The sequence below is a fragment of the Lasioglossum baleicum genome, chromosome 7, assembly GCF_051020765.1.
Source record: "Lasioglossum baleicum chromosome 7, iyLasBale1, whole genome shotgun sequence".
Taxonomy (NCBI): Eukaryota; Metazoa; Arthropoda; class Insecta; order Hymenoptera; family Halictidae; genus Lasioglossum; species Lasioglossum baleicum.
The window spans coordinates 3,155,789-3,183,284 of NC_134935.1; the positions used below are offsets into that span (position 1 = coordinate 3,155,789).

At 42.3% G+C, this 27,496-nt stretch overlaps 1 protein-coding gene across 20 annotated transcripts in view; it reads right to left on the reverse strand.

The window, feature by feature from the left end:
- The window catches only part of Brp (ELKS/RAB6-interacting/CAST family member bruchpilot), a 251,684-nt gene that overhangs the window by 68,593 nt on the left and 155,595 nt on the right, over positions 1-27,496 (reverse strand). For 10 of the 20 annotated variants that reach the window (XR_013009213.1, XM_076426881.1, XM_076426895.1 and 7 more), the window contains 2 exons: positions 24,403-25,368; positions 655-822 (listed from right to left, as the gene is read on the reverse strand). Coding sequence is in view for 19 of the 20 variants with exons in the window: in XM_076426881.1 (XP_076282996.1) it covers positions 655-822; positions 24,403-25,368 (1,134 nt within the window). In the remaining variant the exon portion in view is untranslated. Of the gene's footprint in view, positions 1-654; positions 823-12,736; positions 12,749-24,402; positions 25,369-27,496 lie in introns of all 20 variants that reach the window. The other 10 variants (XM_076426885.1, XM_076426889.1, XM_076426887.1 and 7 more) reach the window with 3 other exon arrangements.

Here is a 27,496-nt window from a genome sequence, read left to right on the forward strand (position 1 = left end):
TGCTCTATCGCGTGGTATAGTTCGATTTTCCGCTAAATCCTTATTTTTGAGATAAATTCAAAAATATCCTCAAAAAATGGTGCAAAAGTGGTGTCCAACCGACTTTAGTGATCGTTTAAACATGTTTAAACAACCATAATGTATTAATATTGGATATCGCTGTATTCGGGAAAGTCTACAGAATCTTTTACTATAAAGAACAATTCAATAGCTTTTATAATAACACCACAATATTTGCTTAAAGTTGAAAAATATGTTTTTTTTCAAAGTCATGTTTCTCAAAAACTGTACGTATAGGAAAAACATTAAGGAGAGATTCGGAATCAGCGCGAAAAACTCTATGTATAAGAGCCGCCCAACAGTAGTTGTGGAACTTTGGTGTTGGACAGTGTAATTTTTCAGTGTTCTAAACGTACGATAAAGAAAAAAACAATCGAAGATTCATCAGACGGTGCGTTTTCGTGAAATTGATAGGGTGCGTCTAAACTTCTGATACGCGCTGTACATTAAGGGTCAGCGCGGGTATCCGAAATGTCAGGTTGAGCCAGGTCGGATCGGGATACCGAGAGTTCGAGCAACCGACCCGACCCGAACCCGACATTTCGGATAGCCGCAAACAGGTGGTAAGCATACATAGTTGAATGTGGAACTTACATCAGCCTGCAGCATATTGTAGTGTTCCTCTTTGGCGCAGAGCGACTCCTTGAGCACGGTGATGTGCCGTTGGTAGTCCTGGTGTTGTTCCTCGAGGGTCTTCATCTTGGCGGACATGGCAAGTAGCTCCTGGTCCCTGCGCTGCACTTCGGTCCGTAGCTCGTCCAGCTGCGAAAAGATTCGTCGTCCAGGAGAGGATCAGTCCGCGCGCACGGATAACACCTCGACGACGACGAAACAACGAGCGACGAAGGCGCCCAGGCCTGTCGTCCCTCCGTCGTGGCCGAACACGACGACGATCGGCTTCGATTTTGGCACATCTGGCCAACGGGACGTAATCGGCTGTGAAAACGGGTCGCCGTGCCGCACGCTCGACCATTTTCGTTCCGATCCGCCAACTGTTCGACTTGCTAATCGCTTCGCGAAATTTCCGTGCCGCCCGGCTCGGCTCGGCTCGGAGAAGAGAGGATCCGCTCCGGTTGGCTTCGAGCTTGAAAAACTTTCCCACGAGCTTCTACAGCCGACGATCGTGCATCGAATTGGCTTCCGGTTCGATCACGTCCGGGACCTCCGCGATCGAGGATCGAGTTACCCTGTTAACCGGGCGATTTGTCGGCCGATTCGCTTCTTCGACGGTCTAATTTCACACAGTGGTTTTTATCTCAAACGATTTGAACGTCGATCTATTTGCGAAGGATCTTCAAGATTCATTCGCTCTCGAAGAGGTCAAGGAGAACCGATTGCGATTGCCTGGGTGCCCATTCATTTAGAACAGAGCCGGGGGAACTATTTCCCGCTCTTCTTCAGCACCGCTTCTAGTTTGACTTTATTTCCAGAGCCGGGAATACTGGTAGGCACTGAAGACAGGGGAGAGAAATAGTGTGCGGCCCATGGGCCGATAGTTCCCCGACTCTGATTTCGAACAGGGAGTTCCAACTCGTTCCCCTCCGAGAACCGTAAGGTCCCCACCATTAGTCAAACCTCCCACTATTACGTACAGCCGTAGAGTTAGTGGGCGGCAGTAAGAGATATTGTGCGCTTCTTTCGCGCATGCGCGAGTTTTGCCAGGGACGTATCTATGTCTTAAGATTGTGGAATGTAGTGGGAAACTATTACTGGTAGGAAAGTACCGGAAGAGAGTTCAAAAGTTTATATATTATTAAATTTTAATACAACACACACATGTTTTACAGCCATATTTCAAAATCAAGTCGTAACAAATCTTGCGAAATTATGGTGTGACTAAGGTACCCCATTTGAACCCAACTCTGTACCTTAAAATGTAAATAGATAAAATAAAATGTAAATCATAAATCTGCAACCTTACGTTAAAATCGTCGCGCATGCGCGAGAAAGCGCACAATATCTCATTACTGGTGGGTAGCACAGCGGCACGGGAACAGGAACGAAGTTCTACGGCAGAGCCGGGCAACTTCCTGCCCGCCGTCGCTGTGCGACTCCCACCGGGGTTTGCCGGTTCTCCCACTCTTCACTTCCAGCTTGATTTTATCTCCAGAGCCGGAGAGCTGGCGCAATGCGGCGGGTGCAGACTGTTTCTTTCACAAGTCCGAATGGTGGTAGACGCTGGTAGACACTGAGAAGTGGGGAAAGAAACGGTGTGCAAGCCCGCAAGCCGCCAGTTGCCCGGCTCCGTTCTACGGCAACGATGAAGAACCTAAGTGGGGAATGTGTCGCGTATGACTCGCGAGCTTCAAGTTTGAACTCCCTGATTTAGAACATTGAAATCATTGACGTAGGGTATTTTCCTCGGTTCCGGTCGGGTCGGGAACCCGAATCCGATGGAATCGGATTTTACTCTTTCTTTAATTATTATTGGATTTAGTAGTAATTACAATACAATATTGCTGTTATTGTCGATGACAAAAAATCAAGTGTGATAAGAGTATTCACCTAAAATTTAAAATAAAATAGTTTTCATACAATGCGACGCACTGTTTTCTTTTCTTAATATAGATTTAAAAAATTTAGAATACGAAAACATTTAAAAATCTGGAAGAATGCGTATAACATCAGATTGAGGAACCATCCAACCCGCGACATAATATTCGGGTACTCGAACATCATAGACTTTCGGGTTCCCGTCCCGACCCGATCATTACTCAATGCGACTTCGACTTCGGGCACCCGAAATTGCCGAGTTCATTAAACATACGTTTAATGAATCGGGTCGGGTCGGGTCGAGACTCGAAAATTTGTCGAATGTCATAAATTTTCGGGTTCCCGACTCGATTCCGACTTCGAGTACCCGAGTATTCGAACCCGACATTGTTGTGTACGCGCCCATTACTACCGTTTTGCTTGCCAAGTATTTAGCGGAACCAGTTTTCATCGACGCCAGTGTTCATTGAAGGCAGCAATAGACTTCAGCAACGGTAATGTCTTCTCGGTAGTACTTTTCTTATCAGCAAGCCAAAGCACTTATATGTATGTATATGCAGCGGTGCGCGGTCAATGTTCGCTTTTATTGCCCACTTAGCTCTCAGTCGCGAGCTACCTTTATCAATACTAAAGATCGGGCTTTGCAGTTGACTCGTGTTTCACTCTTACTCTCGTGGGACATCAATCTCAATCAGTCCCTCCTGGCTTTCATAAAACTGTGCAGTTACTAAATAATTCGAGTGAAATTATTGTTCGAAAATCGTTAGCCTCGAGGAGATTATCGGAAAAGAAATGCACTTGGAATTGTTAGAGGTTCCGTGTACAGTAACGGAGACAGCTGCACACAGAAGTTCAATTTTCTTGAAAATTCCTTTATATTATCCCTTTGCACTCGAATGGCGAGTCTGAGAAGCCACTAAAAATTACCATACCATTATTCAAAACAGTTTTAACATTATTAAGTTTGTCTGTATTCTATAAATTGTAAGAAGTGTCAACTTTTATATAAGAAATTAGGTTCTATTTGATGTGCACAATGTAAGAAAGAATACATAGAACAAAAATTATCTGGGTTGAAACAAATATCTCGATTTTGGAATTCAAATTGCTTCGAATGCAAAGGGTTAACAATCAAGGGGTGAATCGATGATACTTACATGTAATTCAAATATTTTTCAGATTTTCCTTTCGCGATTAAGAATACCATAAACTTAAAGATCGAGACCTCCTATTTACAACGACACCACATCAGTTGACATTGGTAGCCGCATCTGATGTGTAGGACCTATTCCCAGTCAGATCTGGCATTTAGCCCAGTGCACAGTGGGCCAGAAGCCCGCTTTTTGTCCAAAAATTTTGCCCAAATCCAAAATATTATTCATTTCAGATGATTCTGTGATGAGATACAGCGTCCAAAAGACAAAATCATAAAATTCAAAGTAAAATTGAACCACACCAAGTTGGAATATGAGAAAACGGATTTTAATAGTGGTTTTATATGTGTTACGAGCTGCACTTCAAGTATATAATCCAGTTTTTAGCATTTTTCAAATCCATATACAAATAGTGCAAAGTTTCAACAATTTCAACTTTTTGAACGATTTTAAAAAAGTGCTTACATATCTTTGACATGAAGATTGCTTTATATGAAAATTTAGTCGTTAAAGAAAGGGAATATATGTAGAGGTTTTAGCTGCTAATTCCTGCACGTTTCATTTTTATACAGATTTTAAGAACTAGACGCACGAGATATTTGACAACAACATATTCTTCATTTTTAGACAACATAGAAGTGTTGTAGAATTAGGATATTCAGTATAATATTATTTCTGATGATGTTGTACCTATATTAGGTATACTAAATACATTTTAATTCAATATGAACGTATTTTTAATTTTGGGCACAAGAAGCGTGTTTCCGACAGAGTTGTGCAAAATTACAATTGAATTACTCCAGAATTATAATTACATTCTACTTCAGTTATATTGTAATTTATAATTCAGATCTTCATTCAATTAAATTACAAGGTAATTCGTAATTGCAAAGGAGTACAATTACAAAATACATTGTAATTCAATTATATTGTAATTTATAATTCAGATCTTCATTCAATTAAATTACAATGTAATTCGTAATTGCAATGGAGTACAATTATAAAATACTTCGTAATTAAATTACATAAAATAGCGTTACGTATTATGAACGAGGGCGAGGAATATGTAGAAACTACGCCGCACAGACACTAAACAAGTCTATGAAAGTAAAACATAAAAATATATCGCACTTCTTCAAAGTTCTGGGCTATAGTTTGGAGAGCTGCATTTTAATTATATTGTATTTCAATTATATTGTATTTCAATTATATTGTATTTCAATTATGTTGTATTTCAATTATACGTTGTATTTCAATTATATTGTATTTCAATTATACATTGTATTTCAAATATATCGTATTTCAATTATACATTGTATTTCAAATATATCGTATTTCAATTATACATTGTATTTCAATTATATTGTATTTCAATTACACATCTGATTAAAATACTTAGTAATTGAATTAAATTGTATTTCAATTATATAGTAATTCAGTTACGGCGTAATTGAATTACTATTAATTGATATACAATGTAATACAATTACGCCGTAACTGAATTACTTTATAATTGATATACAATGTAATTCAATTAGCACAACTCTGGTTTCCGAACCATTGAGAGCATTGCTAACACAATTTTTCAAATATTTTTAATGATCTGACAAAAATGTATCCAACAAAAGTTGATCAGTATTCACTTTTCTGCAAATGTCAATATTAATGTTAACTTTTTTCATAAAAAATGAAGGTCACCTCAATTTTTTAAACGTTAACATATATTTCTTACATCATAATATTTTAACCGGTAGTGATACAAATTCGACGACCTATATTAACATAACAATAAATCCTGAAATAACGTTACAATAATTTTGACTACAAAAAGCGGGCTCCTGGTCCATTGTGCAGACGAGCTAATTACACACAATCATTTCAAAAAGTACGGAGGTAGCAAATTTTATTCAAGTATTACTTCCGTATCTAGAAATCCATCAAGCTTTCTTTCTACTCCGAAAGCCTTTCTCCGACAGGCTTTTTTACCAACATTTTTTTACCTTATTCAGAGCGAGTGGACGAATAAAAAGATTCTTAATTAAACCAGAGTCCTTCGAAGTACTCGTTGATCAATATTCTTCTCGATTGACACTGGCGTCGATGAAACCCTTTTTCGAAAAATCCTCGGTAAAACCTGAGAAAATATACTTCTCCGGAAATGAATGGATCCGAGGATGGTTACCTGGTGCCTAAATAAGGAACCCGAGTCAATTGACGAGTCTTCCCGGTTAACAGGATAATCAACCTAAATCCACAACCACTGCGAGTCAACATACATGTGGCGTCGGATGAATTGTTTCGGATGATCCTGGCGGGTCTGTTTGAAAACGGTCGATGCGCGGTTGTTGAAGAGCGCCGTTCGACAGACTTGTTCCTCTTCAGGGCTACTCGAGGCAGCCTTGGTTCGTCGTGCTCGGCCAGGACTCGTATACTGAGCATGCAGCGATATCGAGACCAACGATACAAAATTACAAACAGTGTTTGCTGCGTGTACGAGAGATACATTGATTACGTGTCGAACGAGTGTAACGGGGTGGAGTTAGGCGAGATCCAGGGAGTCGTGGGAGCTGTGGATAGATTAGGACGTATTATGTATATATAGATATTGTGTCTCTCTCTTTGATTTTCGTGTACGTACCTACTACGCTCGTCTGATCTACTCTGGTGTCGGCAGGCCGCGTGAGGATCCCGTCGCGAGATCTCCAACACCGCGAGAGCCCGCGTCGGGATCGTAAGCAATAGTTACACAGCTAAAACGTTTCACTATCTAATCGACTAGCAGAGTACGCAGCGTGGAAGAGATGTCGCGACCCTCTTCGAGCCGATGGTCGAAGTAAAAGTCCTACGATTTTCCGGTGTGCTTATAAACCGGGAAAAGAGACACGCCCCGATCGCACCGCGCCAAGAAAATTCAAGCGAATTCTTATCGGGAGCACTCTATCAGGAAGATAGAGGGTATTCAGTAATGGAAGGGATAACCAACTTGAGGAATCTATGATGAGGCATTAGTCTCGCTGAAAATAGGGGACTCCCCCGCTCTTCCTACGAGACCTCCGTCACCTAGATCACCTAGGTCTCAACTGATCTTTCCGAGCTTCTCTCGAGGGCTGCGAAACGGCTGCGCTATTGGTTCCGGTTCTTGAAACAGTTCCGCACCACCGGTATTTTCTACGCTAATTATTAGATAGCGGATCTTTATGCAAAGTAAACATTTTTTACCTGAATTGCAACGAACTGAAAGATATTTATTTTCTTTTTTAATGCGGTTAATAGGTTGAAAATAGTGTAACAGGTTTTTCAAATTCTTCTAATGTTGTCACTGTTTTAAATTTCCGTAATTCCCATAAATACATGAAACCCGCTGTCTACTATAATTATACGATTTTAGGCACTATTTTACAGTCCGTACTTAAGGTGGGATCTCCTAAGCGTGTCTGGACGCAGCGTTTTGCTAATTTGTGCGTCTGGACCTTAGACTATAACTTATACATAGACCCGACATAGTTATAGGCACAGCTTACTCTAGTACTAGCCGTGCTGAACAACGTGGCAACACCGCTGTGTTTGGAGATCGGGAGTCCTATTTTCAATAATGGCAGTTTGTGTTTGGGATTATAATTAACGCTTTTCTTTCATAGAAAATTAGGTCAAAATACACAATTCTTTATTAATTATGTGTATAAGCAATATATAAATATTATAACTATGATAAGTAGAAGTGATATTAAAGTATACGAATATCTACATCTACAGAGTGCGGCGCAAATTAGTCTCCACGATTTTTCAGCCCCTTCGGGTGGTCGGACGGAAAAGTGTTTCGTACCAAAGTTAATCAGTATTTAAGCGACAAGAAATTGTAATTTTTTAAATTAAAAAAAATCGATTTTCAAAAATAAAATCAAGGTCGCTGTCATATCTTTTAATGGAACTGGGTATTTTTAATGTCTTAATATTGTAGGCGACGTCGAAACGAATTCAACGACTTTCAGATGACCTTGAAAGAAAATATCGCCATGGATCGCGATTGCCAGAATATTTTAAATAATTTGACGGTCCGTAATAGCAACGCCTCACATTTAGAGGTAAACAAATGAACGTAAACATTGCTTCATAACTTAACTCACCAAAAAGCTAATTTATACGGAACCAAATTGAAAACACAAATGTTAAACATGTACATGTAATTAATGAATAATTAAATCAAATTTCAAGGTCATCTGAAAGTCATTGTATAGCAGGTCGTTGAATTCGATTCGATGTCGCCTACAGTATTATGAAGTTAAAAATACCCAGTTCCATTAAAAGATATGACAGCGACCTTGATTTGTTGTTGAAAATCGACTTTTATTAAAATTTAAAATATTGCAATTTCTTGTTGGTTAAATACTGATTAACTTTGGTACGAAACATTTTTCTGTCAGACCATCCGAAGGGGCTGAAAAACCGTGGGGACCAATTTGCGCCGCACCCTGTATAAGGTAATATATTATAAAATCGCCTTAAAGGATAACTTTGTAATTGTTGTAAATTTCCTTACCACGCGTTACCCTTTTTTTGTAAGTTTTAAGTTAGGTATATTGATATATATGTATATCCCGGATTCTCGCAGTGTTGCCATTTTTACCTTCAGCACGGCTAGTACTAGAATAGGCTGTGGTATAGGATGTGCATAGGACGCAATGTTCCAAGATAACGGAGTATCTGGTGCCCACAAGTCGCGACGCAAGATAATTCAAAATGGTGGATAGCGATATAAAAGCGAGGTACATATACAAGTATATTTATGCATTGTTTCGTAAACGTTTGGAAAAAATGGTGCAAACTCGTTGCATAAAGAATTGTAAGGGACGACAAAACCGTGATATTCAAATATATCTTTTCAAATATATATTCTTTTTTTTTTAATAAAGTAAGTTGTGAGGAAATAAATACAGATTTCATATTATCAACGACTACATCAAAGTTTAACCTTTTCCAAATTATAATTAGCAAAATGAGTTGGCCATATTAAAAATAATATGAGTAAAGTAAAAATGAAAAAGTAATAAAATAAAATATACAGGGTGTCCAAGCTAACTTGACCACCTTGAATATCTTGCTTACTTTTAATAATAGAAAGAAAACGTTATAGAATATATTAACCTAACCGAAGGGACAATATAATGATTCGGAAAAACGTTTTTCAAGGTCATTTTTTCTAGATATCAAGGACATCAATTTTTTTATCGCGGTGTAATAGTAGCCCAACCAGCACAGATACAGCTCAAAGATAGCAGAAAGATGTCTGCCTCCAGACATTCAGATGTCCGAAAGATGTCGGCAAATGTCTCCGGAAAGTCTCTCTTCAATGACATATTATACAATGTCCTTCGTGTGACCTTGGGTATGAAAAATCCAAAAAACATTACAGGTATTATCAGTGATTAATTTACTACACTAATTGATTTGGTTGAACCACTTTATTTCAATAAATGTTCGAAATGATAACCATTGTTTTCAATACATTGTTGTACGTATACGGAAAATAAATGATTCTCTGGCGTTTAAGAGTATTGTTTATGAACACCCAAGTAGTCACAAGTATCCACGTACGTCCCTAAAACGTACGCAGAATGGACGTAGGACGTTTGGACGTGAACCGTACGTTTTAGGGACGTACGTGGCTACTTGGGCATGTTCCAACAATAGCCGAAGATATGAAGATGCGTATTAGAACTGGATGTTCTAATATTAGCAATGAAACGATCTTTCATTACTAATTATGAAGCAATTTTGCTAGTTATCAAACAAAATCAATGTTTCGATCCTAGTTTGGATCCTTTTCAAGATTTATTTGAATCGCGCCTGTAAGGTAAATATGTTATAATAATTTCAAAAACTATTAAATGATAGAATATAAGGAATATTGTTCATAAAAACTCAATTTTCCAACAAACCTTACTTTTGTCATTATCTAAAAATTTTGAACTAGCTGTTTCTCACATAAAATTAACTGTATGAAACTGATTCCAATGAAAGTAGAACGTTAATAACGATTTACCATCAAGGTATATTCGTAAGAGTGGATTTAAGAACATACTATGACCTTTCAAATTTACCGCCTTATATCGATAGACAGTGCCGTAACGAGGGAATGAAGCGCCTGTGGCAAGTATCTAATTTGCGGCTCCCCGTAACCCAATAATGACAAAAAAATTAAAAATTTTAATGTAACAAGTTAAATTTTACTAAATGCAATATATTAAATACTATACACCTCATAAAAATGAGTTGCCTGTATACACAATAATGTATTTGTCAGGGTATTTGTATGAATAAATAATTTATAACCTAAATAAGAACAAATTTTTATTCATATTTAATGACGACAAAATAAAAGAAATACAAAACATAGGTATATGTTAAAATAATATAATAAAAACATAAAACAGTTCAGCATATTTTATACTATTTTTGGTGGCTCCACCAGTTACCGTAGTCTAATAGGTTACATTTGTTTCAATGCCCCACGACGTGCTGAGCCACTGGTGGCGCAACCGAGTTGCGCCACCAGTGGCCTAGTCTAATAACGGCCTTAGACTACGGTAACTGGTGGAGCCACCAAAAATAGTTGCCGATCTGGTGGTCGGCATCGGCAACCGGCCGGGCAACATTTGGTGGCGCCTCCACCAGCCGGGGTATTGATTTGAATGTAGCCTATTAGACAAAACCACCAAGTTGCGCCACCAGCATCGCGAAAACATGAACAATTGACGTTCAAATTACCACCACATTTATCGTAAAATACATAAGAACACGACACAGCGTTACATCGACAGCGGGAATGAACGCTTGGTGGTACCACCAGTTACCGATTCATAAAAGCTCTTCAATTCGGTGGCGCCACCAAGTTGCGCCACCAAGTTGCCCACCAGTGGCCTAGTCTAATAACGGCCTAACCTAGATCGTTTTCAATACGTTCTTACGTTAGTGTCTTCACAACAAGCATGTCCGAAGCACGTGACACACGCGTGTCACACAATTATTATAAATTTACTTTCCCCAAAAGCAAGTGAGTGAGTTTTTATGAACAATATTCCTTATATTCAATCATTTAATAGTTTTTGAAATTATTATAACAGATTTACTTTACAGACGCGATTCAAATAAATCTTGAAAAGGATCCAAACGTTGATTTTGTTTGATAATTAGCAAAATTGCTTCATAACTAGTAATAAACGATCGAACCGTTGCGCCGAAAGCATTTAACATTTATTAACAGCAAATACGATCGATAGAAGAAACATATTTAGCAATGAAACTATTAGAAGACAGAGAGCCAGAGAATCATCTATTTTCCGTACACAACAATGTATTAAAAACAATGGTCATCATTTCGAACATTTATTGAAACAAAATAGTTCAACCAAACCAATTAGTGTAGTAATGCTACCTGTAATGCCTGTAAATCAGTAATATTTTTATTTACCTTGACCACGAGAAATCAATGAAAGAAAATTTCTTTTTTCTGTAGCTTTCATAAAATTAGATATAATAATGGGACATTTGCATAAAGATTAGCAGTCTAATAATGATAATTGCGAAGCACTCGAGCTGATTCGGTGTAATTTAAAGCTGCCTCGAATTAGATGTAACTTTTTCGCTTACCAATTTTTAGAAATAAATGAAAATTCGTGGTCTACTCGCAACTGTTTCAGAACCTTTATACAAGCCTCACTATATTTTCGTTCGAGTAGCAAACTATCGTGAGAGTGATTTACTTCGACCACAGAGGCTGTCAGAGTCGCGGCCAAGAGGTCGTGCACGCGCGTATCTCACGCATTTGCCCAATAAAAGCAGGATCGGGAACCGGTGGGTCGATCGGGCCCCTATTGATCGTCGGGCCTGATCGATCGTCGAACCCACGCCTCTCCAGCGTTCTATGTCGTGCCAAGTAAGAAACAGATCTACGGAGAGACGAGCGATCCTCGCGACCGATGTTCATCGTCTCGGGTTCCTCGGTGTTTCTCATCGACGGCCACGAAGAACCACAATCGGTAATGAAAGGACGACGAAAAGAAAAACTCGAGAAAAAACAAATGATAGAAGAACGACAGAAGAAGAATAGTAACGGTAGTAGTAGTAAGTGCTACGTGACTATCTACGATCATCGTTAGGCTGCACACACACACGTACGCACGCAGGAAAGTATCGAACAGGAGGTGGTCCGCCATTCTCATCCCGGCTCTTCGTGGTTCTGCGAACGACGAGACCGACGAAGAGTGGGCGGCCAGGCCAGAGATCGCTTTTGCGCGTGGTACGTGAATGATTGCGAACAGTCAGATCAACGACTTACACCAGAGAAAGGGACAGAGAGACAGAGAGAAAGAGAGAGAGAGAGTGAGAGAGGGGGGCAGAGATAAAGAGAAAGAGGTGTAGACGTCGAAGTGGCTGATGACTTCCTGATCCCACGTGTGTCCAACGAAATTCGGGGTTCGTCAAACAAAAAGAGAAGCTCAATGAAGAGAGAATCCGTGATAATAAAAGCGCAACGGACGGCCGAGAAAAGACTTAACGAAGAATAATTAGTGTAACTAACTGCGACGAAGTTTTATGAAAGTTTGAACGAGTTCGTCATTGAATATTGAAATAAACCGCGAGCCCGAGAGCGAACTTTCGCCGGCTGAAGTTTCGATTAAAAAAATCGGAAAGCTGTAATTTCATGCTCCCACGGAGAGAGAAAAAAGGGAGTTAGGTTTTTATCGCGACGACGACGGGTTGGAAAATTATTGAAAAATTGTTTTCCGTCCCCAGGCTGTTACGCGAGCTTCGAGCCCCGCGGGAGTTCACTAGCCATTTCGATGGAGAGAGGGGGAGAAAGAAAGAGAGAGAGAGAGAGAGAGAGAAAGAGAGAGTGTGTGTGTGTTAGAAAACGTGTTACTACGGAACATCGAAACACTCCGTTACATAATACGGTAATCACGTAGATGGAAACGAAGGATAGGTGGTGGCTTGGAAGTGCTTCTTTGTCGGGTGAAGAATATCCTTACCTCCTCAGAAAGCTAGAATATTGGGGCACCACATTTAATAATGCTTCGCTCACCACGAAGGCAACCCAACTCCGCCTCCCTGCGTTCCGATCAATCGAATCATTAACCCTTTCGTTGGAGAAAGGATGGAAAGCTCGGCATATTTTACACGCTCGCTGAACGTATCGTGAAAGGACAGCCTACGGTAATTACTCGAACAGTCTACTGTCTGTGCACAACGTTCGCAACACGAGAAAAATCGAAGACACGAAACAAGAAACTTCCTTAAACAAGAAACTGCAACATCCGTGGCAGTTTACAATCGTTTCATATGATTCAAGCTGACCTCGTGCGGTTAACTTGTCAACTTTCGGATTCTTGTTGGCAAGCCTTGTAATTCAACTTCACCGTAGGGTTCTCTGTCAGCATAAGCTACATACGGTACACATTCATTAGAGCGATAGCTGCGTCAGATTGATTTCCCTTATCTCCAAGCGTATATGTTTAGGTGATTATGCTCGAAATATCGCCGACAGATGTTCCAGTTCAACGGTATATTAAATGCTAGTTTTACTCTTAAAGCTTCGAGTCTCCTCGGTGTTGCGGTTCGCGTGTCAAACAATTGGTACGGAAGCACATCTCGAATTGGTGGATTCCAATCAGCCGAAAGGGTGAAATGATTTTTCCAGAATTTCATCGTTGCGTTACGATTCGCGATGGTACGTGATCAGCTTTCCCCATTCTTTGATTTGCCCGACTCTCCTTAATTTCAGTCACGTAAAAATTGATGCCGACCCTGCGCTCGGATCGGCCACGTGATTAACGGTCGTTCGTAACGCGTGCGCGGGGGAAAAATCAGACGAGTTCGGCGGAATTGGGGAGTGCCATCCATTGCTGACTTATCGCTAACTTAGCTCTAGCCTTAGGTACTAAAGATGGAGTCCCTTATGATTATGTAGATGTCGCGGGTCGGGGACGTTCGGTTCATTTCGTGCTACGATCGAATCGAGTCTTTTATTTTCGAGCATGTTGGAATGAAAAGAATTTGGAAAAGCTTGTCTGTAGAACGAACGATCCCCTCGGTTTCGATACTATAGGCGAGCACCTCGATGGCTGTGGTCAGCCTCGAAACTCGCTGAAATGATGACGGCGATGCCCCGTGCGATATTCGTTTACCTTATATGGGAAATCGATCAACGAGAGACGACAGACAGCTAGATGATGAGAGGATGCGTCGTAACGATACGGAGCTTGTCTGCGTGGCATGCAGCATGCATAAACACAGTACTAGACTTCTCGGAGACTCGCGTGCGGCTCTCGGTGTTTGCGGGATTGAGTGAATTGCGCGACGATGAGTCCCGAGTTATGGAGGAACGATGCGGGATGGAGGCAGAGTCGCCAGATTAAGGGGCTAGACTCGCGTTTCCAGGATTGCAAGGCTGCGGGATGCGTCTTCTCATTTCTTTCGTTCTTCAGTAGTCAAAAGCGCTAGATAAAAGATCAATCTAGGCCGCGATCGCCCTCAAAAGACTTATTTGTACGTTTACGAAGTGTAATTTGCATTATTCCGAAGCATACAGCTGCGCATAAAGCTGCGACAGCTACATGCTGCCGAATGATGCAAATTACGCCTCGTAAACGTAAAAATAGGGCTTTAAGGGCGATCGCGGCCTAGATTGATCTTTTATCTAGCGGTTCTCGTTACTGAAGAACCCCATCTTTCGCACCCTTGCAATCCTGGAAACGGGTCTACCCCCTTAAAACTTGTTTGTCCCCACAACGGGGCGCATTTCATCTGTGTCGTGCATTCCCCTCAATTCGTGCTTCTTCCCCTCATCTGGCGACTCTGTGGGAGGACGAGGATCGACGAGGGTCCTCGCCGCCGCGAAACTCTACGGATCGCGTGCTCGGACAGACACGAACGACGACGACGACGACGAAACCAACGAACAAGCGTTTCGATCGTCCGCTGACAAGTTCCGTTCAGGCCTCGAACTCGCCGCGATTTCGAACTTCGCCTAATTTACCCAGGGCCAGCAATGCTCGTCAACCAGACAGTTGCCAGCTCGAACTTATCCGCCGGGATTCCTTGTTATCGTACACCGGCCCCGAAAATCATCGACGAGACACGCTCGACTAGATCTCGAGGGTTCCAACGAGAGCAACGTCTCGATATATGCGACAACATCCGGAATGTCACTCGTATCGCGTACAGACACTGCTCCTTGATCTCTTACCGCTAGCATCGAACGTGAAATAGAGTGGACAAAAATGTTTAACCATTTCCTTTAATCAACCTTCTATCAACATAGCCGTGACAGTTTTCTGATTGAAAAAACACCAAACACGATTTGTATCATATTTGTTTGTTTAACTCACGACACAATAGAACCTCGATTATCCGTTAACTAAGGAACTACAGTAAATCCTCAATACTCGCAAAAAGGTCGTACGCGATGAAGGCAGAAAAAATATCTCCTCCACTGTAGTAATCTAATCTCGGCTCGGGTATATCGGTGTGAACCACTACTAATCGAACTGCAAAACTTCTTTATTTTCTATGATTTTTTTATGGGACTTTCGCCAACTTATTTCTGGCATTACTCTGATTAAAATGACACTAAACACGATATAATTTCAACTGTATTTAGTGGTTTAATTGACGGTATGGAGTACATTTAGGACAGAAGAGGATAGCGAGTGAAAAAGAAAGAGAAACTGCGATCCCGACGCTAGGCAAAGATTAAAAGCTACTTTCAATGTTTTTCGATCGTAATATTGATAATAAATGTGTGTTGGTATCGGCGCACAGGTTCGATCAGTGATATAAACTTTTCATATTATTTTTACTGTGAACATATATTATATTGACATTATTTTTCAGACGCAAAATTTGCTCTTAAGAATGATCCACATCGGGATCGAAACGTTGAGTTTTTGAATTAATTTGCAAACTCGCTTGTGTTTATATCACTGATCGAACCTGTGCGCCGATACCATCACACATTTATTAAAAGCTACTATATTGTTTAAAATACCAATGCGATGGTAACTTTTTATTTCAATTTTCTTCGGATTTTATTCAAATTTGAATATGTTATAGTCTCCAGCGACCTAAGAAAGAATCTCGAAGGATTTGATATCTTAAAAACTGTCGATTTTACGTAAAAAAAGGTTAATACCCTTTTTCCACACGTCTGTAAAATCAACAGTCTTAAAGATATCGAAAAATCCTTCGAGAGATTCTTTCATAGGTCACTAAAGACTACGACACATTCAAATTTGAACAAAATCCGAAACAGTACTTCAAAAAGTGTCCGACTTCGCGTGGAATGACCCACGGCATTCATTTGTACAAAATTTCTAAACTCTGTTGTGCATCTTCTATATGTAATCCTTGTATAAGTGAGTACTCCCTTGAGCGTACTCTCGAGAGAACTATCGATAGAAACTCTCAAATGGACACAAGTCTCTGAAATCGTGTCTCGGTATACATTGGATGCAAAATATATAAACAGAAGACTGAGCGTGTCTGTCCTTTTTACCACGTTTTTATTAGCTCACTTTCTTGTCTGTCTGTCTGTTTGTTTTTTGTTTGCTTGTTTGTTTGTTCGGTACAAATTTTGCAATCGATTTTAAACTAACTTCCCGATGAGCTATAGACTTGAAATTTTAAACATAGCTCAGAACTGAATGACAATGTAATATTAAAAAAAATTTTTTAAAAAAGCCTATGCGTTTAGGAGATATAAATTATTAAAAAATTTAACCGTTACACCTCCCCCCCCCGCGTGACATAGTACGTCATCGGGGTTGTGGAACCCTGTACGAGGTTAGAAATCTGTATAGGGCTAGAAAAAATTATTTTATAGTTTTTAGTCCGTTTTTAAAAAATTTATTTTATACTTTTTAGTCCGTTTTAAAAACGTGGTATTTTTTAAAAATTTATTTTTATTTAAATAATTATCTACGTTCGGCTCGGTCTTTGAAGCTCAAAAAAATAGTGTCCGACAACGAACTGTGCAAACGAACCTCCCCGAGGCTTTTAGGACTATAGAAGATTTACTGTATTAGAATACCGTAATACCATGCTATAGAACAGTTATCTAGCTACAGTGTTCACCCTGTATATCGAGACATTAATGTATTCCGTGACAGCAGCGGATACTTCGGAAATATTTTTGTCGACAAGGCGTGCGTGACTTTGCGCGACGGTTTTGCAAGGTAGAATGTGTTTGTTAACTTCGTTTAGCATATACAAATATGAAGCGCATTCTGGTAGTTCTAAGAAATAGTAGGGGATAGACAAAACAGATGACAGAAATAGTTGGTCTACTCAAGTCTACTGGATTAATATTGTGGAGAAAATCTGCGAAATATCCGTTGCCGCCACGGAATATTCATAATGGTATTCGAAAGCGTTCAAATCCCGTTTATTACATTCGATAAACGATTCTGTGAAATTACAATCTAACGCAGTGTTTCCCAACCTTTTTTGTGCGATGCCCCACCAAACTCTTTCTAAAATTCTTATGCCCCTACGTAACGCGTACCTAATTTTTAATATTCAAAAATTGAATTGTTCACTGAAGGAATTTAAATGATAGGTTTTAGGAAGAATACACTAGAAAATTGTTGAATGCCTCCCTCCCCCCGCTGGGAAACACTGATTTAACTATTACTCTTTACCGTGGATAGTAATAGAATTGACTTTTGGTAGTATGTATCTGTGCTACGTTTTGTTGCGTTTGTACTTTGGCTAATCGTGAGCATTTCCGAGAATATTGACTTTGTTCTGAAGCTGACCTGTTAACCGAATTATCGCTTATGTCTTTCGATATTTTTAATTTCATTGTACTATGTTTGCTGGATTGTTTCGTATGCATTTGCATGCTGATTGGCACATTGATTTCCACCACAGTGGACATTGGTTAATTATGAAAGCGTTTCTAAGTGTTGCGTTATTGTAACGCAGACATGGGCAACTCCCCCCGAGACGGGGCTCAGTTGTCAAGGCTGAGGGGTGGTCGGTCACATTCGTTTTTGAGATCCCGACCACCCCCCCCCCCTTCATAATAAGATGAATATTTCGATATGAATGAAATTTAACGTACTTACTAAAATAATCCCAATTATCGATCGTAAATGTTCAATATTTAATTTAATGAAGCTTTCGGCGCCGAAGCAAACAGATGCAAAGTTACGTTCAAAGTGGAAAACAGATTTTGAACCGACTCAACGTTCTATCAAGTTTCGTAGGAAGAGCACATACATTTTTTATTATACTATTCAATATATCGAACTAATTGTCACAGTAAGAAATTAGTTTATCACGGAATCCAAAGCGTTGATTGATTATAGAGATTGTCACGAATAAAGGATCCTCCGGTTAACAGGTTCAGGTATCACATAAAAAATCATTTGTACATGAACCAGAGTTCCAGGAAAACTTTGAAACAGCTCAAAACGATAAAACAGTTCGACCTTTAAATGACCCACGCCACGCTTTTTACCTAGCCGGGTTAACATTGACGACATCTTTATATCAATCGTTTTCTTTTTCGATATTTTCGCTAGCTTAAAGGTCTAATGGCGCATGAAAGTTCGAACCGTTTCACAGCTGGAACCGTCCGAGCACTTGGGTGCTTACAGCTCTACTATAGCTATAAAAATATTGACGACGCGTTAATAGATAAACGATTTTGTACTACGGTAAATTCTCAATCTAAGCCGATACTCGGTTCTGTGCTGTGACATAGATCGGAACTATTTTTTGTGGCCGCGTCGACCGCGCCGAATGTAGAAAAGGACAGTACGTATACTATAGGACAGCACAATACTAGTGCAATACTGAAATTTAACTTAATTTTAATGAAATTTTACCGATATATTTGCAACATTTTTCTGACTAAAATGACACCAAACAAGATACAATTTGACCCATAATGTACCATAATGTACATGTAAAGCATAATTTATAATTTATCAGACAGTAAAATCGCGATCTGGTTCCCTAAGGATCTCCGCGATCACTGTCCTTCGCGTACCCCTTCCACTGGGGGATATCCCCGCGAACGGCCAAGAAGCTCGAGCTGCCTCGGTCGCCGCGCGGTCCGTGTTTATATGCTGTCCTTTTCTACGTTCTGCATCCTTTGTACTTTCGACCCAGTCATGAAAAAATAGTTTCCTACACGATCTCTGTCCCTGCTCGGAACAGGTGATGGATGCTAGATAGCGACTTTACTGTATATTTAACATATGTTTACATAAACAACTTAACATCTCAAAAATATGTTCTCAATGAATTGGACTAGAATTTTGCAAATTAACGAAGCTACTGCCCGTTGAAGGTTTTGAAACGACTCATTTTAATAAGAAGAATGTGACATATTTTGAGGAAGGTTGTACAAAAAGAAAATTGAAAATAGAAAAGTTAGCATCGCATTGGTATTTTAAACAATACAGTTTTGAATTTTTTCCGACGGTCGGGGTCGCTGTTCCTCTTTCTTTTTCACTCCCTATCCAGAGTTGGGCATTAATCTATTAAAATTCTAATCATGATTGATTGATTCATGTGTACGATTAAAAAAAGAAATCGTCTAAAATCGACGATTGATTCAATCGATCGATGAAGTTAATCGCCAATCGTTGATTAAATTTTTGCCCAACTCTGTCGCTATGCTCTTCTATGTCCTGAAGTTACTCCATACCGCCAATTAAACCACTAAATACAGTTGAAACTATATCGTGTTTAGTGTGATTTTAATCAGAAAAATGCCACAAATAGATTGGTGACAGTCCCATGCTAAAATAATGAAAAATAAAGAAATTTTATAATTGTATTAGTAGTGGTTCACACTACTGGTTCTTCGCCCCTCGCGGGGTATGTCCCCCAGTGGAAGGGGTAGGCAAACTGACTTGGAACGGTCACCTCCGTCGCGCTTAGAATGGGACATTATTGCACCGGTCAAATTCATCCGACCGAGTCCATTGCGTCGACGTGAAGGAACCCCGGCGGAGCTTGCTGACCCTGTAAAATGGTTGACGACGATGATCGCACTGAGTTCGGGAATCCCGGTGATCTAGAGAGATCTCGAAGATCACGGGAGCCGCGATCTCCCTTTCGTTGATTGTCCACGGTCGAAGAGCGAGTGTTCGTTGGGCCGAACTGTCGCGTCGTGTCGTATCGATCCGGACATCTGTTTCGCCCCGCGGTTTACGGCAATCACAGATCTGTTTGGTCGACTGGACGGGACCAAGCGGAGAGAGCCGAGGAGCCGTCGCTTTCACGCGAACGAGCCTCGAGGTGGTTCTAGAAAACGAGCGTGAAAACAACATCGTCTACGTCGTCCGACACTCGGACGCATGCATCATGCCAGAAACGATCCGTTCATTTGCATTCGAGAAACTCTACGAGACGCGACTTTTGAGAATGGCGAGCGAGCGAACGAACGGTGAATTTTCATGATGATGGGGAACTGAGATGAACCTAACACGACTCCCGAATTCCGAATTCCGACTCGTGACGACGCGAGTTCCTACGGCGGATGATCTCCGACGCCCAGGTCCTGGATGGTTGATCATGAAATGGAACGATCGATGACGATGAACGTAGACCAGCTACCGTTGATCGGAACGCTGGATCTCTCTATATGATAATGCGACCGATGGTAACGAGACGAATAATGAGCGTGCGACGAGTTCACGACGATGAACGGACAGGGTTCGGTGAGTATGCTCGATGATGCATGAAGGACGGGGTGCTTTGGCGACGGGTCCTTTCTCTCACGGTTCGTGACGGTGGTGACTGTGATTCTAGGCTTGTCCAGTGTTGTGGCTAGCAAAGACCAAACGGAACCAAGTGGATGATACAAGTGGCGGGAGTGGCGGATCGTTGACGATGCTAACGTGACGCTACGTGGGGAGCAGAGTGCAGGAATGCGAATTCGCGATCCGATGTGCCCGGGATGATTGGTGTCTAGGTTTTATCCTCGCGGATGAGCGAAACGATTCAACCGCGAATGGCGAATCGATCGACTACGTGCGGGATGAACGCGTGTGAGAGGCATGGCTGAGATGGCGGGTTTAAAAACGCCGTGATCGAACGAATTGGGAAAACGAATCCTGGACGATGAAGAAATCATTCTGGAGTAGATGTTGATCAAAATTAAACGGGGCGAACTTCGAGGAAAATAACTCGTAACGGGGGTGGGGGGATGAAAAATAAGAAACGACGGGACCATGGGAGAGGCCAGAAGGTTCAAGCTGGATCAGAGAACGATCGAGCACATTTAATTCTTTCTTTCTCTCTGTGTTGTTGTCGATGTTGTTGTAGTTGTCAATACTGTTATTATTTCTCTTTTCGATCGACGTTATCCTGTCGTCGACTTGACTTCGGTCAGCTGTCGCTGACGCACCCTTGACCCGGATTAGAGGGACTCGGAGGGATGGATCTGCGTTTTACAAGGTCGGCTTCTGTTTCACCTTGCGTCCTTTCGGTCGGGATGCAATGCCTTTGAGGTTTCGACGCGAAAGGAATGTCCAGGGATCGTTGGAGCGAAGGACGGGTTTGCCAAAGGGAGAGAGCCGGGACAGGGTTCATGCAAGAGACAACGGAAGAGGTTCCTTCGATTGTCGCTTGGACGCGTGACTGTTCTCGTTCTCCGATTACGTTTAGTCGTCCTTGCAGCGCCGACTGCCTGGAGGCTGTCAAGGTCTCGAGAAAGGGGGCGAGAGGGGTGGCGGCGGAATCGTTTCACACACACGCACAGGCACGGATGGAGATAAGCGACAGGGTGACGTGAGAAAAACGAGAATCGTTCCTTTCCTTTCTCCTCTCCCGTTCCATTGGCTCTCTCATCGTTATCGATCGTGACTCCAGACCGCGTCTCTTTACTTTTCTCCGTTCCCGGTCGCCGGGAGAGTCCGAAGAGGATCGCCGGTAAGTGCGCAGACACGCTTTTTTCGTTTAGGCTCAGTTGCGGACCTTGCGAACAGACAATTGAAGGTCGTCCGCGGCGGATCGGCGTATCGGCGGACGCGCGAGATCGTGAAACATCGTCGAGGCGAGCGAAACGATGTCGTCCGGAGATCGGGGATGTCCTTGCGAGCGACGCGCAAGTTGCCGGTTTAGCTCCCGGTTGTCACGGTTCCATCCTCCGGGGCCGGGAACACCGGGATGAGGGAGGATTATCCCTGCGGGGCTAGCGATTAGGGTATACCTAGCTCGACCGCTGCGGTTCTGCGGGCTCCGGAACACCTTCCGCAGCCCGTTCGATAGTCCGATTACGGTGGAAACGAGCGGGAACGTTTCGAGCAGCTCGATGCGGCTCGGTCGCCGAAACGGTCCGCCGCGCCGCTTAGACGAGAACGTCCCTGTGATACGGTTCGGACGTTCGTGAATCCTGTTCAATTTCCCCTCGCGTCGCACGTCTTCAGTAAAAAAATAAAGCGCGACCGGTCGCGAAAGGGAAGCTTCGTTCTGCCTGGTTAAGCTAGGTACAACGCCTAAACGGGTGGGAACGGCACCGACAGTTCGAGGATGATGGACATCGAGGCGAGTTAAAACGCTCTGAGCTACGAAAATATACCGTTGGAAGCTTCTTCACGTTACGTGTTTCTTTTTTACTGTATTTTTTTCTTTTTTTTTGTTTCGTTCGTTCTCCCTTCGTCTACGCACTGTACACGCACGGTCGCTTCTATGCGTCTCCTTCCTCCGGTTCTTCTTCGGCTTGTTCTCGCAACGTTCGTCCTTCGCTGTACGCTGCTGCGTGCTCTTTCGATCAGTTTCGGGAAGATGGTCCCTCGTAACGTTCTCTGCCATCTTCGCCGAGTGTCTGTTATGTTCCTTCTTTCTGTCTTGTCTCGTTCCTCTCTCTTCCTTCTCTGCGTAATCGCGAACCTACCGAGTGTTTCTCTAGACGCACTCGAACATTCCTTCCTCGTAGCTTCGTGTTTTCGTTAAAAAAATATCTCGTAATACTCGCGCGGGACGTGCTAAGGCTAATGTTGTCCGCAGACCGAATTCAGGTGTAAGTTAATCTACTGTCCTACCGAAGACAAATCCATCGGACGCGCTGAAACCCTCCGCGCGCCCGAGGGGAGCGAGCAGAGGATACGCGAACGTGTCACAACAAAAATATACGCACGCCGATCGGCGATCGGAACGACGTGCCGGCTACACAGAACGGCGAATCTAATCGGGAATATCGGGATACTGTACAACTTCCAACATCTATAGAGAATCCAGAATGTCAACAACGTAGATATAATCATCTGCTAAGGCCTACAGATTAGGTACGCACAGTTGTTCTCGGGCTCTACACGCCTGGAGCTACCGAATTATGACTTTCTCATTGACTTTCTCACAAGAACTCCTCGAAACCCATTTTCTCCGAGTACCCTGGCGATCGGTTTGTTTGTTTTTTTGTTGCAGGGACGCCCGCCGTCGCGTTAGGGAACGAGCAACGGGTTTCACTGGTCAGTTCTTCTCTTTAAACCTACGACGTTACGTCCTCTTACTATTTGCTTTTTTTCGTCGTTTTTCTCTTAAACAGGTACAATCGAGTCAAAAAATAGAAACTCTTCTGTCCGATAAGAAAGGGATGCCGGGAGGTAAAGAAAACAGGTACGCTAATTGCGCCACGAGCGCGTGTACGAGTCGATGAGAAGTAGAACGTGGCCTGATCGGTCCACGGGGAGAGACAAACGAATCGTAATATGTTTTCTTGTTCGGCGAAGGGACGAGAAACTGTCTTGCGTTGACTCTGGCGTGAAAGAGGGAATAACGCGTGGATCCATTGAACGTAGAAAAATAAGCGTATCGTGTCTTAGACCAACCATTGGAGGGGAGTTGGCGAGACATTTTTGTGGGGTCTAGTGTGCGTATTGGTAGCGGTCGTGAAAGAACATGGGCGTTCGTGTCTTGAACCTTGACCACATAGTTCTCACGGACTCATATACGGCATCGTGCGACGCGACGCTTTTCGAAGAGAAGACGAAAGGAATCGAAAGATCCGTGGTATGTATATCGACCTAAATGATTAACGACGACCATCACGCCACGCAGCTTCCTGGCAATGCGGCTGTTCGGCTTCCTTTCCTCTCGATTGAGACCAGGTAGGGCAGACATACACTGGCAGTCTCTCGTTCATTTGTTCTTTTTGTTGCATTTTCTTTCGCTCTTTCTCTCTCACACACAATCACTCTCTCTCTCTCTCTCTCTTTCTCCCAGGCATACGCAAGCAAACTTTCTCGCATCGACAACATCAATGTCTCGATCCTGGACCGTTTTGGAATGGTCGACTCGTTGGCGAGCATCGACAACCCCCGTCCTTGGCTCGAGGATGAAGAGACGGAGGAGTCTCGAGCTCGGTTTCTCTCGACGATCTTTGATTCGAAACGAGACGCAAGGGGTGTTATAGTACATGTATATATATAACATAGATATAGACGTGTATATATATATCGTGAGTCCATCACACACACACACACGCTCTCTCTCTCCCTCTCTCTCCCTCTTTCTCTCGTGACACCTATGAGAGAGATCGGGTATATGGTACTCACGCGGAGGAAGAACCTGCGGCGCGCCAGGTCCGGCGTGACGCGACAGACGATAGATATCCGTTCGGACGTCCCTAGACGGCGTCGTTCTTTTCGATGCGCACGTTGTTGATGAAGAAACTTACTTGCCGTTTGAAGTTCATGTCGTGCTTGTTGAAGTTGTGCGCGTGCAACGCCAGCGCGCCCTGCGCCGCTGGCTCAATTTGTTTCAAGTGTTGCTGCATTTGCTGCTGATGTTGCAACTGCATTTGCTGCTGATGTTGCAACTGCAGCTGGTGCTGCTGTTGATGATGGAGATGAGGTTGATGATGATGAAGAGGGTAGTGATGGTGAAGCTGATGGAGATGATCGGCGTAACGATCGGTATAGGGATTGACCACGCCAGTGGTAGCGCCCGACGAGATGCCGGCCAGGCACGAGGAACCGCCCCCACCTCCTACGCCGGCCATGGTCCCACCTGTCGAACCGGCAAGCAATGAACTGGTTAATGCCGTGGACGACGTGTGACCATACGGTACCAGAGAGGTCATCACGGACGGTCCCCTGGCCAGGGCCAACGTGCCGGGCTGCTGCGAACAACCACCACCCATGGCCGTCACCAATCCCTGTCGCGCTTGCGACTCGATACCACCTCCCACGGCTAGATTATTATTAGTTTGTGCTTGTTGTTGTTGCTGTTGCAGTAGTACCGATGATTGTTGCGACTGCGACTGTTGCTGATGCTGTGGACCACCGCCGCTACTCGGAACGGCGGTCGCTTTCAGCAACTGCTCCCTCAGTCTACCACCGCACTCCTTGATACGCTGTAACTCGGTCTCCAGCAATGTCACCTGCTTCTCTAGGGTCTGTATGCGCGCGTCTTTTGTCTCCATGATGGCCGTCAGGGTGGTGCTACCGGGCACGCCGCCTGGAACCGCCACGCTACCCCCAAGGACGGTACCGCAACCGCCTCCTGCAGCACCTGATACGCTACCTAGCCCAAGACCTGCACATCCGCCCGCCACGGCTGCCCCGGACGACGCGGTCGAAGCGTACGCCAGCTCCAGCTGCGTCTGGAGGCTCTTCAGGCTCTCGTTCGTGGCCTTGAGCTCCTTTACAACACAAGCAATAGGGGCACGGTTACACTCGTCGACGTGTTTCCGCCCGTCTCGTGTCTCTCTAGCGAGCGTGCGAGGGTTTTTTTTTGTTTGGATTCTTAGACTTTTTTTGGTAATTTTTTTTTTTGGTTGTAGTTGTTTTTTTGTACTGTACTTCTACATTTTTTTTCTTGGTGTGATGTATGCGGTGGTTCGTAGAAGGGAGATGTATAGTTTTTTTTTCTACGGTGATTTGGTGCGGCCTCGCTAACGCACGAATCTGTCCCGTGGTTTGCGCTACCTCGAACAATTTGAGGTACAATCGAAGACCTTTCTCCTTTCTTGCTCCATCTCTTCGTCCACTGCACGCGTGTTTTGAAGAAATATTGTTCTTTCCACGAATACAAAGCCCGCGTTCTTTTACAGCCACTTGAATATATCCCTCGAGCACTTTTTCTTCTCCTACGTCGGAGGATTTATAAACCACGAATGCCCGTAATAGTAACAGTAAAAGGGAAGAAGAACGTCATCCTCTTCGCCGTTGATCACCCATCTCGGTTCAGTTACCCAGGGCAACGCTGTTCAAACTTTACGATCGACCATAAGGCTGCTCCTCGTACGAGCTCGAAGATTGAACATTACATCGTTTATCATCTATCGTACTTTCTCGAATTTTATGCGTACGAGGAACAATCAATTCCATATCTAACCTTCCGCCTGGCGCCATTGTGTTGACCCTCTTTTTCCATTAATGTCATTAATTTCCAGTCGAAACTAACCAAGTTTAGAATACTTTGAGAAAGGGAGATAATACCAATCGTTGTTATATTATTGTTCTTACACCGCGGATTTTATTACACAAGAATTTGAGAATAATCTTATTGGGTCGAATCATAAATAACTTCCGCGAAAAAATTATTCAACGAGCATGAAGCGACAATAATACCGGAGAACTGAATTTGACAATTATTCAGCACCGAAATAAATTTGAAAAATGAAACTACTCTTTAATGTTAATTCTTTATTAATATTAATCATTAATTTTAATTAATGTTAATTAAAACTACACATCAATGTATTAATATATTTGTCAACAGCGTCTGATCGTTCTTGTTTTGCTTCATTTCTTTTCTGTGTTGACGTAAATTTTCAAAACGGAAGCAAATATTTTTTATTTTTGTTTTCATTTCGTTCAATTCTACAGTTTTGTGTAAAGTGACATACCGATGTATTAATTTTTTCGTGGACAGTGTCTATTATTCAATTATATCGCAGCCCGGCAAGAAAAGTGACATAACCAAAAAATGCAGTTGTCTCATAACACCGATTTTAATACATTACCGACCGGTGATTATTGCATGATTTTGAAAAATCTGTGGTGCATGGCTAAACACTTTCTCATGGAAGCTTCAATAGCAACCGCAATTTTTATCGAGAACTAACAAGTCACCGTCAATAACGTCATCTAATAGTTTCATTTAAGATTGCAATGTAGAAGAAAATTTCTATGCTTTCTTTTGGTACAACACAATTATTGAAAATCCTATTGTGTAGTAGTCTTCCAGCAGGTAAAGTGTTAAGAAAATTACTCCCTCTGTCCCATAATAATAGTAGCAAGTGAATATTTAAACGAGAGCAGGGCCCGCTCTAGGAGGGGGGGACATTCTTCCGGGACGCAGAAATTTAGGGGCGCCATTTTGGCTGTTACTGTGAGAAAAATATTGATGTGTTAAATACCCAATTAATAGAAAATTTGCTTATATTAAAATTGAAATAAAATGATTTGATTTTTATTGAAGATAAAAAATATGTACCTTTATTTAAAAAATACATACATTCTTAACGGACGGCAATTTGTCTTTTTGTCCGGGGCAACGTAACCGCTAGAGCGGGCGTTGACGGGAGTTATTGGCGAATGCAGCTGTAAGTTATGTTCTACCGCAAAATTGCGAAGCCTTCAATCAAAATCAAAGTTTCATGACATTTGTCATTTGTTTTGTCACATCGTTCAATTTTTAGGTTAACCTAATTATTACGAATTAAAACTATTTTTCTAATTTCATCCGCTGATCGAAGTTAATTGTTTCATTTCAGTTGAATATCAACCCATCGTAAAAGCAAGATGAAAAAAACATGTTATGCT